The 12,470-nt window shown below is 51.6% G+C and overlaps 1 protein-coding gene and 2 long non-coding RNA genes across 28 annotated transcripts in view; 1 reads left to right on the forward strand and 2 right to left on the reverse strand.

Moving 5' to 3' along the window:
- The window catches only part of LOC138847146 (uncharacterized), a 37,649-nt gene extending 34,925 nt beyond the window's left edge, over positions 1–2,724 (reverse strand). For all 5 annotated transcript variants that reach the window (XR_011384791.1, XR_011384790.1, XR_011384792.1 and 2 more), the window contains exon 1: positions 2,552–2,724. This is a non-coding gene — a long non-coding RNA (uncharacterized lncRNA). The remainder of the gene's footprint in view (positions 1–2,551) is intronic.
- Positions 2,725–4,051: 1,327 nt separating this feature from the next.
- Positions 4,052–6,429, forward strand: LOC138847148 (uncharacterized). Its single transcript, XR_011384795.1, has 3 exons — positions 4,052–5,380; positions 5,587–5,709; positions 6,284–6,429. It is a non-coding gene; the product is annotated as an uncharacterized lncRNA (long non-coding RNA).
- The window catches only part of LOC103346408 (trafficking protein particle complex subunit 9), a 142,825-nt gene continuing 136,454 nt past the window's right edge, over positions 6,100–12,470 (reverse strand). For 16 of the 22 annotated variants that reach the window (XM_070064975.1, XM_070064979.1, XM_070064974.1 and 13 more), the window contains 3 exons: positions 10,530–10,848; positions 9,768–9,914; positions 6,100–8,014 (listed from right to left, as the gene is read on the reverse strand). Coding sequence is in view for 3 of the 22 variants with exons in the window: in XM_070064972.1 (XP_069921073.1) it covers positions 7,407–8,014; positions 9,768–9,914 (755 nt within the window). In the remaining 19 variants the exon portion in view is untranslated. The other 6 variants (XM_070064972.1, XM_070064971.1, XM_070064970.1 and 3 more) reach the window with 4 other exon arrangements.

Consider the following 12,470-nt stretch of genomic DNA (forward strand, 5'->3'; position numbering starts at 1 on the left):
GTTGAGGATTGAACCCAGACATTTATATAGAACACAGGCATTAAACCACTAGGACAAACATCAGCCTCAACTTAGTGTCTTAAATTCCTCCCTTCCATGCCAGATATGTGTCCTTTTGTCTCATGTACTATGTATACTGTATCTATGTGCCCAACTCACTCAGAAACAAGAATCTCAGTTATAAGATATGCTTGGTCGGGGGCTGGCACGGTGGCGTAGCAGGCTAAGCCTCCACCTGTGGCACCAGCATCCCATATGGTTGCCTGTTCTAGTCCCAGCTGCTCTTCTTCCAATCCAGCTCTCTGCTATGGCCTGGGAAAGCAGTAGAAGATGGCCCAACTCCTTGGGCCCTTGCACTCATGTGGGAGGCTAGGAAGAAGCTCCTGGCTCCTGGCTTCAGATGGGTGCAGCCCTGGGTTGTCTGAACCAGCAGACAGAGAAACTTTCTCTCTGTCTCTTCCTCTGTCTGTAACTCTGCCTCTAAAATAAATAAATAAAATCTTTAAAGAAAAGTACACTTGGTCATCATGCTAGATGCATAGCTACTTACACAAGTCCACTGTGTTCTGATTCTTAAGTACTACTTGGTGCACGATGTCATCAATCCTCCTTCTACATAGCAGGTATCCTGTAACTACAACTGACTCATGACTCCTAAACATATCAGTCTTGGGATATCAAGGAGAGGGCAGATCCTTAGCAGCCTTCAGGTCTGATTTTAGCAACCAGCCTCGTGAAATGCACTGAGCTGCTACCCAAGGGCTAGCACTGTGGTGCAGCAGGTTAAGTTGCTGCCTGTGATGCCAGCATCCCATAGGAGTGCCAGTTTGAAACCTGGCTGTTCTTCTTCCAATCCAGCTCCCTGTTAACTCACCTGGGAAGGAAGTGGACAGCAGAAGATGGTCCAGGTGCCTGGGCCTCTGCCATCCATGTGGGGGATCTGGATGGAGTTCCTGGCTCCTGGCTTGAGCCTGGCTCAGCCCTATAGTAGCCATTTTGAGAGTGAACCAGAGCATGGAAGATCTTGTCTTCTCTCTGTGTTTCCCTCTCTCTCCATGTCACTCTGCCTTTCCAATAACAAATAAATATTTAAAACAAAAGCAGGTGGGAAAGGGAACTCAAAGGTAAGCTTATTCTGGAGCCCCAAATTCTGAAATCCATGCATCTCAGGGGTCTTTGAAAAGTTCAAGGAAAGTGCATTTTTATATATGTGTGACACATACACACACACACACACATAAAACCATGCATATATTTCACAATTTTTATACCAAAATAAGCTTATCTTTTAATCACATTTTCCACAAACTTTTAAAAGTACCCTTGTATTTCTCTTTTGCATGAATTCATCCTGGGTTCCCCCTGGGAGGCACTTTAAGGTTCCTTTTTCTCGATGAGGGAACTGAAGTCTGCAGTAATACCACCCTTATCTATTAATCTTCTTGAGCTGTTAGTGACAGGGCTGGTCACTGGCTCTGGGGCATCAGTTGTGAGGGCAGCCCTGCCCTTCTCTGCCTGCATCAGAGAAAGGAGCACCCAGGTGGCTTTGCAGAAAGGCCTGGACTCTGAGGCAGAAGAGGTCCCTCTCCTCCCAGGCTGCCCTCAGCATCATCTGCTGGCTCTGCCCTGGGAGCCACGCAGGATTCTTTCCACCTGTTCAGATGGACCTCTGAGTTTGAGCTGGCCTTGCAAGCAGGGGGCCCCGTGGGAAGAGCTGGACTACGAAAAGGGGCATCTTGGGCAGATTATAATTTTTTTGAAGATTTATTTATTTATTTGGAAGTCAGGGTGGCAGAGAGAGAGAGAAGGAGGAAAGGAGGGAGGGAGAGAGAGACATACACAGAGATCTTCAACCCATTGATTCACTCCCCATATGGCTACAATAGCTAGGGTTGGACCAGACTGAAACTGGAGCAAGGAACTCTATCCAGGTCTCCCCCATGGGTGGCAAGGGCTCAAATACTTGGGCCATGTTCCACTGCTTTCTCAGGTACATTAGCAGGGAGCTGCATTGTAAACAGAGCAGCTGAGACTCAACTTGGCAATCTGATATGGGATGCTGGTATTTGCAAGTAACGACTTAGCCTGCTGTATCACATGCTGGCTCTGAAGTTATAACTTGACATCCCTTCTGATCAACATTCTTGAAAAGTTTGTCCAGCGGGCTGGAGCTGTGGCATGATTGTTAAAGTTGCCATCTGCAGTACTGGCATCCCATATGACTGCTGGTTCAAGTCCAGCTGCTCTACTTCCAATCCAGCTCCCTGCTAATGCATCAGAGGAAAAGCATCAGAGGACAGCTTAAGTACTAAGGTCCCTGCACCCACATGGGAGATCTAGAGGACGCTCCTGGCTCCTGGCTTCTGCCTGTCCCAGCCCAGGGCAGTTGTGGTAACTTGGGGAGTGAACCAGCAGATGGAAGATCTATCTCTGTTTCTCTCTCTCTCTCTGTACCTCTGCCTTTCAAATAAATAAATACATCTTTAAAAAAATTAGTCCAGTATTTGTTTGCTCCTTTCTCATGGGCTGGCCGCATAGCTCCTGGCCTTACCAGATGGTGATGAAGTCTCCAGAAGGCTGTCTGCAGCAGGCTGAGGTTGAGGAGGACACCATGACCGATGGGCTCGGGGATCAGCCAGACGCAGTCCTGGGAGCTGGCGTATGGCTGGGGGTCTCCAGGGGAGTACACAGTAGCACTGAAGGAGGTGACGTTCCTGCCTCAGGGAACTGTGGAGAGGGAGCACAGCACGCACTGAGTGCCCAGAGTGCGCTGGACCTTCCCACAGAATCCCAGCTGCCTGCACAAAGCACCCTGCTGGGGAGGTGGGGAGTCCTCACCTGTCAGGTGCCCTGTGGGCCTGCCCCTCCCTGCACCTCCCTATCTCTCTGTCATGGAAGAGACCTAAGAAGGAAGCACCCGGCTCAAGCTTTCCCCTCTGCTTTCCAGGAGGGGAACCAGCAGATGTCAGGGCCAAGGTTGCACTACTAGGAAGAGATTTTGGAAAGAAAAATTTCTCTTTGATCCGCTCTTTCTGGGGTGGATTTGACTTTGAGCTGAGGGTTTCTGTGGAGAGGTGACAGGGCCAAATTAGAGCAGAGCCATCTATTCACCTGATGATGCCCACAAGTGCTTCAGTCTCTCTGTTTCTGTTTCCTCACTGCAAAATGGGCCCAAGAGGACCGTGGTGGCCGTGAGGCAAGGGACGTTCACAGAATGCCCAGCCCTGCACTTGCCACATAGACACGGCTGCCTCTCCTTATCTTCCTGCTCCTCTAAGGCAACACCCACTTTGTGGCTCACTCTGATGGAGCTTTAGGCAGGGGGATGCAGAGGCCTTGAAAGCCCCATGGTGTTGGCACGCAGTCACCAGGGAGAGGATAAGCAGGGATGCTGGGAAAGAAAACCCCCAAGTTCCTTGGTCCAGAGTCAGGAGCGCCTTTGGCTGACACCCAGGGTGGGGCAGATGGGACAGAGCAGAAAGAACCCCAACTGCCTCCATGCAAAATGCAGAGGACAGGGTTCCTAGGTGTGGTGCCATGGACCTGCCTCCCTCATCTCTCACACACACACACACACACACACACACACACGTGCTGAGTATCCACACAGAGCCAGGCATGGCCTGGAGAGACAGTGGGGAGCAGGAGGCTCTAGTTTTTCCCATGGCACTCACAGCTCACTGCCACCCAGCCATGCACCCAGCAGCAGTACAAGGCAAGGTAAGCCAGGTCATTGGTGCGCAATGTCCCAGGGCTTCTGCAGGGGGCTCTCTTGTGTGTGAGGGTAGGGAAGAGTCCCTGAGAGTGCTCACATCTAGACACAGCCCTGAGGGATGGCAAGGACCCAAGAGGGCAAGGTAGCAGAGTGGGTTTTTATTTATTTTTATTTTTTTAACTTTTATTTAGTAAATATAAATTTCCAAAGTACAGTTTATGGATTACAATGGCTTCCCCCCGCCCCATAACTTCCCTCCCACTCGTACCCCTCCCATCTCCCGCTCCCTCTCCCATTTCATTCACATCAAGATTCATTTTCAATTATCTTTACATACATAAGATTGATTTAGTATATATTAAGTAAAGATTTCATCAGTTTGCACAGAGTGGGTTTTTATAAGAGGAAGGAGCAGCAGGTGCCAAGAACCAGAGGCAAGATGTCCTGGTGTACTGAGGAAATGGAGGGCATCTCAGCTTAGGTAGGGTACAGGGTCTGTGAGAGCAGACACGAGAGGTAGGTAGGCACCAGGTCCCAAGACACACAGTGTGCTGCCCCCAAGGGTCTAGAATTTACTCCAAGCAGTAAGGGGCTGCCTTGGCTGACCTCTGAGTGGGGGAATGGAGTCCACACTGGTGGTTTTGAAGGCTTGCTCTCCCTGCGTTGAGAAGCCAGCACTGAGGAACCTAAGACTGGGTTGAGTGAAGCTGGCCCATCGAGGAAGCCAGCAGCAGAGATAACTCAGACCGTTGGTGGCCTGGGATAAGGTACAGGCAGTGGAGAGAAAGAAGCAGACACACTTGAAAGACACTTGGGATGCAGAAAGCAGCACTTGGTGGATATGGGAGAGAGCAAACGGGAGGGCACTCAAATGAAAGGGTGAGTGGCCAGAGTCCTCATCACTAGACAGGCATTTCAGCTTAGCAGAGGCCGAGATGAGAAGGTCCATTCTCAATATACAGGGACGCTAGACGCCTCTGAAGGGAGTGGAAGTATTTAGGAAGCATTGCACGGACAAGGGCACTTGGAAAAGTTCATGGAAAATGGCACTGAAAGGTAAGCTGACTTTGGTGAAAAGAGATTCTGAGAGGCACGCCCAGTGTTTTCAGGAGATGCATTTCCTGAGAACGTTTAGAAGATCCTTAACTGCACGCATTTTTACATGTTCTGGCACCAAAGAAGCTAGGCTTTTGATTCCATTTTCTGTGACCTTTCTCCAGTCCCCTCATGCAGGCAGGAGTCTCAGCCCAGGGACTGTAGATCAAGATGGCATTTGGGGGACATGGAAGTGGGTGAGAGAAGAGAAGGGAAGAAACTCCAAAGAACATTTAAGGGGCAAAGGAATAGATGACCACAAAAGGCGGCAGAGGTGGAACAGTGGTTGGAAAAGCAACTTTGGTGTCAAAGAAACCAATGGAAGAAGCCTCTAGAAGGAGAAGAGCAGACTGCTCCCTTCTCTCACCAGCTGTGTTGGAAGACGGCACTCAAGGAGCGAGGAAGGAGTGACACGCCACCAACCAGCAACTCGGGAATGATCCACTGCGCAAGCACAGGGTGGTCCTGGAAGTCTGGAAAACTTAGCGGAGGTTTAACCTCCAGCACCAGAACCAGTGCTGCACACAGAGCTGCTTTCCCACGGAGAGTTCCTGCTGAGCGCTCCCCAGGGTGAGGAAGCCATCAGCGAGGTCCCAGTTGCTCAGGGAGTTCAGGGGTCTGCAGGGGGAGGCCTGGTGATCTGATTCCAGGGCTGAGCCCTCTTTCTGGGTTATGGGCCCCACTCAGCTTCCCCTCTGAGAAAATGCTGGGCCTACTGGGCTGAGGTGTGCAGGGTGGGGCAGAGGCAGCATGACCCTGTGTCATCTTCCATCTAGGTTCTGATTAAGGAAGAAGACTCAAAAAAGCACCAACAGCTCCCTGGGATCCACCTGTTGGCTCCAGACCCATATGGGACACAGGACAGTGACCAGAGAAGCAAGAAAGCTGTTAGGAAAAAGGTGCGTTCTCCTCTTCCCTTGGGAAGATGCCAGGATTCTCTCAACCTCTCCAGGACTCAGCCCAGCACTCGCCTACTTCACTCTCATGTAGAGCCTTCCCTTCCAACTGGGGACATCTAGCCTGTCCAGGTGGGGCTTCCCAAGGGCTGTGTCAGTGGGCCCCCAGATCACACCCCTCTAGGACTTTTCCGGTACTGGCCCAGTGCTCTGTCACCAGGACGCCCTCCCTGGCCAGACTGGGTCACAATCACTTGAGAATGGGACCCACTGGAGAACCCCTGGAGCAGGCAGATGCATGGTGTGACCACCCAGGGAGAGTTGCCAAGGGTGAGCAAGAGACATACCTTCACACCTGGGCAGGGGGTGGTCCCAGTTCAGGGTGGTGCCATGCTGATATGTGAGGATGGTGTGGCCCATTAGCTGATATCCTGAGAGGCACTCGAAGGTCACGGACTGTCCCACATTGTAGTCGGCTCCCCTTATGATGCCATTGGTGAAGGGCTCTGGGTCTGGGAACTCCTGAAGCTCATAGGCTAGAAGAGTATAGGAGAGAATGGGCTTTATCCTCCCCCAGGTATCTTCTTGTGACCAGAATGCAGGAGCTGCAGACACTTGGCACAGTGGGGAAGCACCGAGACTTGGACACAGGAGGACCTTGGTCATTTACTAAAAGCTGTTGACGTTGGCTGAGTCATTTAACTGCTGTGCCCGTTTTTTCTTGGTTTTTTTTTTTTTTTTTTTTTTTTTTTTTTTTTACTTATAACATGGTTATTGTGAGGATACACAGGGCAACACTTGCAGAACTGTTGGCACAACAGCTGCTCATGGTGAGAACTCAGTAGAGGTGCCCCATCATTGGCATTTCTATGGGGAAAGGAAGCTCGGGGAAGCCACTGACCACTGCTATTTCCGGAGCAGCTCCTGGGGCCAGACAGTGGACTGGGGTCCTCCGTGTTGGTCGCTGCATTTAACCTTCATAAGGGCCAAGGCCACAAACAAAAGCAGCAGTGGGGCGTACAGGGCTTTTGGACTCTGAGAACTCAGAACCTCTCAGGGAGGAAAGCAGGTGAACCTGGGATGAGGAGAGTTTTCAGAGGGGTGGCTGGGCCACCAGGAGTGTGTAGCTGGCATTCCAGCCAGCCCCTCTGAGAAACCAGAAATCTGTCTCCATGAGAATGTGCAGCCCTGACTCAAAAGGACATGCCCAGATGTTAAATCGCTGAGGCCATCCCAATGGGGGAGGCCGCCAATGGAGCTGTAGAGCGGGGCCCACAGGACAAGGAACAGCTTTCATGGCAGGCATCTGGCACAGAAAACCACCAGCAGAAGGAGCTGGAACATTCCTACAGTAAAGATTCTTCATGGAAGTAGCTGAGACTAAATGCAGCATCTAGCAGGGGATGCCTTTATCAGAGGCAATAACACCACAAAAAGAAACGATCACATTTCTAGGCAACTGTGCTGTTTCTGTTTGCTGTCGCCCAGGGCAGGCTCTATGGCAAGAACCTGGCAGGTGTCACTGTGAAGTCACCCAGCTGGCAGGGCATGTTAAAGAACGGGGAAGCCTCGATGGGTGTGGGTGGGTCCAAGGGGAGCCACAGCTCTGTCAGGGGGTTAGGGCTGAGGGTGGTGGGCACCGCAGTGGAAGCAGGGAGCCTGTTGCCTTAGGAATCACTGGACCAGGACAGCCTGGGCCTTTAAAGAATGCCTCCCTGAGGAACACGTGGTGCACAGCAGCACAGGCGAGACCCACACCACAGCCAGATGTGGCCTGGAGACATGCCAGGCTTTTGAGAGAGAGGGGACAGCGTCAGTGACATCAGCAATGTGGTGCCTGGGTTCCCAGGGAGAGGCAGGGCCTCTGGGGGCAGAAATGACCCTGAGGACAGCGGCTCCTTAGCTTTCCCAAAGAGAGACTCTTGCAGGAGATGAGGTGGGTTTGTACTGAAGGGAGACGCTGCAGTGGGTGTGGAGAGAATTTCAAACACAGTGCACACTTTAAAACACTGGGGGGGGGGTGTGTGGCACTGTGGTATAGCAGGTAAAGTTGCTGCCTGCAGTGCTGGCATCCCATATGGGTGCCAGTTTGAGTCCCGGCTGCTCCACTTCCAATCCAGCTCTCTGCTATGGCCTGGGAAAGCAGAAGATGGCCAAAGTGCCCATTGGGCCCTTGCACTCATGTGGGAGACCCAGAAAAAGCTCTTGGCTCCTGGCTTCAAATCAGCACAGCTCAGGCTGTTGCGGCCAGTTGGAGAATGAACCAGCAGATGGAAGACCTCTTTCTCTCTCCTCTCTGTAACTTTACCTGTCAAATAAATAAATAAAAATCTTTAAATTTTTTTTTTAATTTTATTTGAAAAGCAGAATTACAGACAGTGAGAGAGAGAGAGAAAGGTCTTCTTTCCGTTGGTTCACTCTCCAAATGGTTGCAATGGCCAGAGCTGCACTGATCCGAAGCCAGGAGCCAGGTGCTTCTTTCTGGTCTCCCATGTGGGTGTAGGAGCCCAAGCACTTGGGCCATCCTCCACTGCCCTCACGGGCCACAGCAGAGAACTGGATTGGAAGAGGAGCAACCAGGACTAGAACCGGCATCCACATGGGATGCCAGTGCCGCAGGCGGAGGATTAACCTAGTGCACCACGGCCCCGGCCCATAAATAAATGTTTAAAAATAATTCAAAAAAAAAAAAAAAAAGATACGTATTTCATTGTTGGAAGTCAGCATCTCCGCAAGGGCTCTGTCTTCCCGTGATGTCGCTATGGCCTGATGTTTCTGTCCCATCAGAATCAGAACTGTAATCCTTCACATGGAGGTGTCTGGAGGAGGGGCTCTTTAAGGGTGGGTGGCACTGGCTTCCTTATACAAGAGGCCTGGGTGTGGGTGCTGGGGGAAGTGGCTAGGCCATCACTTGGGACATCCACCTCCCACCCTGGGGTGCCTGGGTTTGAGTTCAGGCTCTGCCTCTGAGCCCAGTTTCCCTGCCACCCACTTGCGAGCCCCTCACAGAGCTCCTGGCTTCAGCAGGGCTCAGACTCAGCTGTTGGGGGGCATTTAGGGAGTGAATCTGGGGACAGGAGTTCTCTCTATGCCTCCTCTGTCTTGCATGCTTTCAATTAATAATAATAATAAAAAGTCCAGAGAGAGCTACTCTACTCCTCCTGTCAGTGAGGACACAGCAAGAAGGGGCTACCTGTGACCCAAGCGCTGCCCCCCAAACACACACAAGGAATCTGCCTGACCTCAGGTTTCCCAATACCCAGAGAGGGAAGAAGCAGCACAGTTGTGCTATTTATCAGCATCCCCAGCTCCTGGGGGTTTGCTGATACAGCCTGAGGCAACTCAGGATGCACTCAGAACCCATCTGCAAGGCTTTCAGTTTTAACAAGGACATGTTTACCATTAGAAAGGATGTCTAGCAACAAGACAAAGAAGCAGTGGAACAATCTGGGAAGGGCATAGAACAGAGGGCTCCTCAGTTAGCAGCACCAGGGAAGCATCCAAGGGAGACGGAGGACCTACTCGGGGCCGCCCCACAGGGTTACACAGGCTGGGCACAGGGCTCACAGCCGCAGGCGTCAGATGGCAAGCCTGAGGTGGAGAACGGGGGTCCTTCCAGGGAATATGTGCCTGGAGGAGAGAGGCCTGTCAGGGTTTTCCCTCAGGCAAGGCAGAACCTCAGTGAGGGTGGCTGAGCCCCACCCAGGAAAGCCCTGTCTGGGGCAGGCTTAGTGGGTGCTCCTAGAACTCTGAGAGCCCCTGACGCTGCCACAGGAGGAGCTCTGTGGCCAGGGAAGGGCCCAGAAGGATGAATTCCACCGCTGAACCTGGGGGGAGTGGTTGATGGCACGGGCAGTGAGAAGGGACAGCTGGCCGCTTGCCCAGTGACAGCTGCCGGCCACAGGGTGGAACCCTAGAGGCTGCCCCTCTAGAAGAGGCTGCGGGTAACACATGCGGCCAAGGGCGTGAAGCCACCATTGGGCCTGCCGCCCCCTCCCTGCCATCTCCCTTGCCCACATGAAGGTGGGCTAGGAAGGTGCCTGGAGTATGTCTGTCCTTACTCTGGTACTCTAGCTTGAATCCCAGCCGATTCCAGGAGTGGTCACTGTGGAAGTACATGGTGTGACTGGTCTTGTACAGGCCACTGTGGAGTTCCATGAAGTCATGGTTGGGCTCAGTGGAGAAGTTCAGGAACTGGATGTGAGCTCCTGGGAGTGAGACAGAGACAGCTAGTGCCCAGAGCAACGCAGCCCCGCTCCACCACCTGACCTGTCCTCTCCCGCCACAGCCCACGTTCCCACTCCTCACTCCCCTCTCTGGATCCTGTCTCCAGGCACCACTGGAAAGTCCATTATTCATTCGAAAGGAAAGGCACTGGTCATTTCAGAGACTCCACCCACGTGCATTGTGTTTTATTGAGGACAAACCCCAGGTAAACGCTTGCTGTGATCACGCTTCATCTATTATCCGTAGAAAGACAGTTTTATCCAATAAACTTTTTACTTAAAAATAACACCCACCCTGGGGCAGAAGACATACCTCCAACAGTCATACTTTCTAGGCTGTTTAAGACAACCCAGAAGCATAAGGCTTAGCAGCTCATGCATTTCCCAACCACTCCCTTCCAAGTTCCAGGCAGGTGCTCCTGGGGTCTCAGTGGGTTAATCTAGATTTAACAACCTGACAACTTACGGGAATCCAATTAGACCCTTAAAGTACAAATGAATGTACTCCTTGGAGGTGGGAGTATTAAAATGTGCTTACTGATGAGATTTTTCTAAATTAGACTACTCTGGAACACATTATTCAAGAGATACATTTACCGTGAAAATTGGCTGCAAAGGGGCCGGTACTGTGGTGCATCAGGTTAACAACCTGGCCTGAAGCGCCAGCATCCTATATGGGCACTGGTTTGAGACCCAGCTGCTCCACTTCCAATCCAGCTCTCTGCTATGGCCTGGGAAAGCAGTAAAAGATAGCTCAAGTCCTTGGGCCCCTGCACTCACGTGAGACCCAGAGGAAGCTGCTGGCTCCCAGTTTCAGATCCACATCAGCACAGCTCCAGCCATTGTGGCCAACTGGGGAGTGAACCATCGGAAAGAAGACTCTCTCTCTCTCTGCCACTGCTCTCTTTATGTAACTCTTTCAAATAAATAAATAAATAAATAAATCTTAAAAAAATAATTGGCTGCAAAGTAACATACAAAATACCACTAGGATGTTTATGTAAAAACCTAGACAAAAATCTTCACCCACTTGCTGACAGCAGCTCCCGGGCACCTGCCAGGCCTTCGGGCTGTGTGAGGCTTCAGGAGGACCCCACCTCCACAGGAGGACTCTCTAACGCTGGGAACTAGTATGTCGCTGAAAATCCAGTGCTAAATACAGATCCCAGTGTGGGGCTGGAAAGCACAGGCTCCATGCGTGATAGGTGTGAAGATCACTGCAAACTTACCTGCAATCTGTAACAGTCTCTGCTGTACTTGATGTACAAGGCTGAAGACCCTTTGTCTCCTGCCCTGTCCCACCCTACTGTGTCCCTCCACAGAAGTTATCCTTTGCATGGGTTTGGAAGGCATCCTTCCAGCTCCTAGGTGTAGATTCTGAAATACGTACTGGGGTTTCTGGGTTTTAAAAACGTGCATGCATGGCACTATATAATAACATACAAAAACTAGCACTCATTCATTTTAACTCCATCATGTGAGCTGTCTGACAGCACAAGTCACTCTTAGTGAGCAGACCCTGTTACAGATGGCAGGTAATTTTGCAGTGAGCCTCTTTGCAACCTATCACCCACGGAGCCTGAGCTTTCCATCCCCACACTAGGATCCCTGCGGCCCCAGGGCCCATCCCACAGGCTTCTGAAGGTTGAATTTGTGAAATGTGCAAAAAGGACTGGCCCGTGACCTCCACTTAGTGGCAGCAACTGGTAAATGCAGGGGCCCTTTACACAAGGAAACCAGGTACCACAATTCTAAGCCTGGTGAGTAGTTCAACACTCACTTGTAGTTAAAGGATTCTGGCAGCTGCGACTGGAGCCTGCAGTAGTGTCTTCCCCAGAGCTTGCTTAAGCCCCCAGGACTAACAGATGCAGCGCGCTGGTGGCTGAACACAATGGCTTACCCACAGCAGCCCTCCCATCTGAACTCGCTTGCCTTGAGATTCTCCTCGCCCTCCATCATCTAAGGCTCCACTGCCCTCAGCCTGCAGGCAGAACTACAGGGTCTCCCAGACACCCCCTTCCTCGGTGTCTCAGAATCTGGAGTCTCTCAAGGCTGCCAAAGCCGTCATCACTGTGTGCCTGGCGTCTTTTGGCAGATGGGACCTGGTCATTAAGACCCCAACCTTCAGAGGGTCACCAATCCCTCTGCCCTTCCAACCAGATTTAGAGAAGCCCAGTTAGGCTGCTTCCCTCTTCTGGAACCTGAAGACACACTCCCACTCCAGACTGTAGAGCAAAGGACAAAAGGGGCCCTCTTCATGCCTCGGCCTCCTGGGATACAGAAACTCCATAGTGTGGGCAGAGTAGTCTCCGAGTGCAGCCCTTTTGATCTGTGCCAGTGCAAAGCCTTTACTTCTCCAACAAGAGATATCTGGGGAACAATACACGCATCGCCAACCATCAAATTTCGCACCCGGCTCAGTGCCCTCCCCACAGGATCATCCCACGCCTGGAACACTTCCTCCCTTTCCTTCCTGCCCCCTCCAAAACCACCTCTTGATCTCCAGCCAGCTAGAATGTGTGCAGAAAGAATGCAAAC

The sequence above is a fragment of the Oryctolagus cuniculus genome, chromosome 19, assembly GCF_964237555.1.
Source record: "Oryctolagus cuniculus chromosome 19, mOryCun1.1, whole genome shotgun sequence".
Lineage (NCBI taxonomy): Eukaryota > Metazoa > Chordata > Mammalia > Lagomorpha > Leporidae > Oryctolagus > Oryctolagus cuniculus.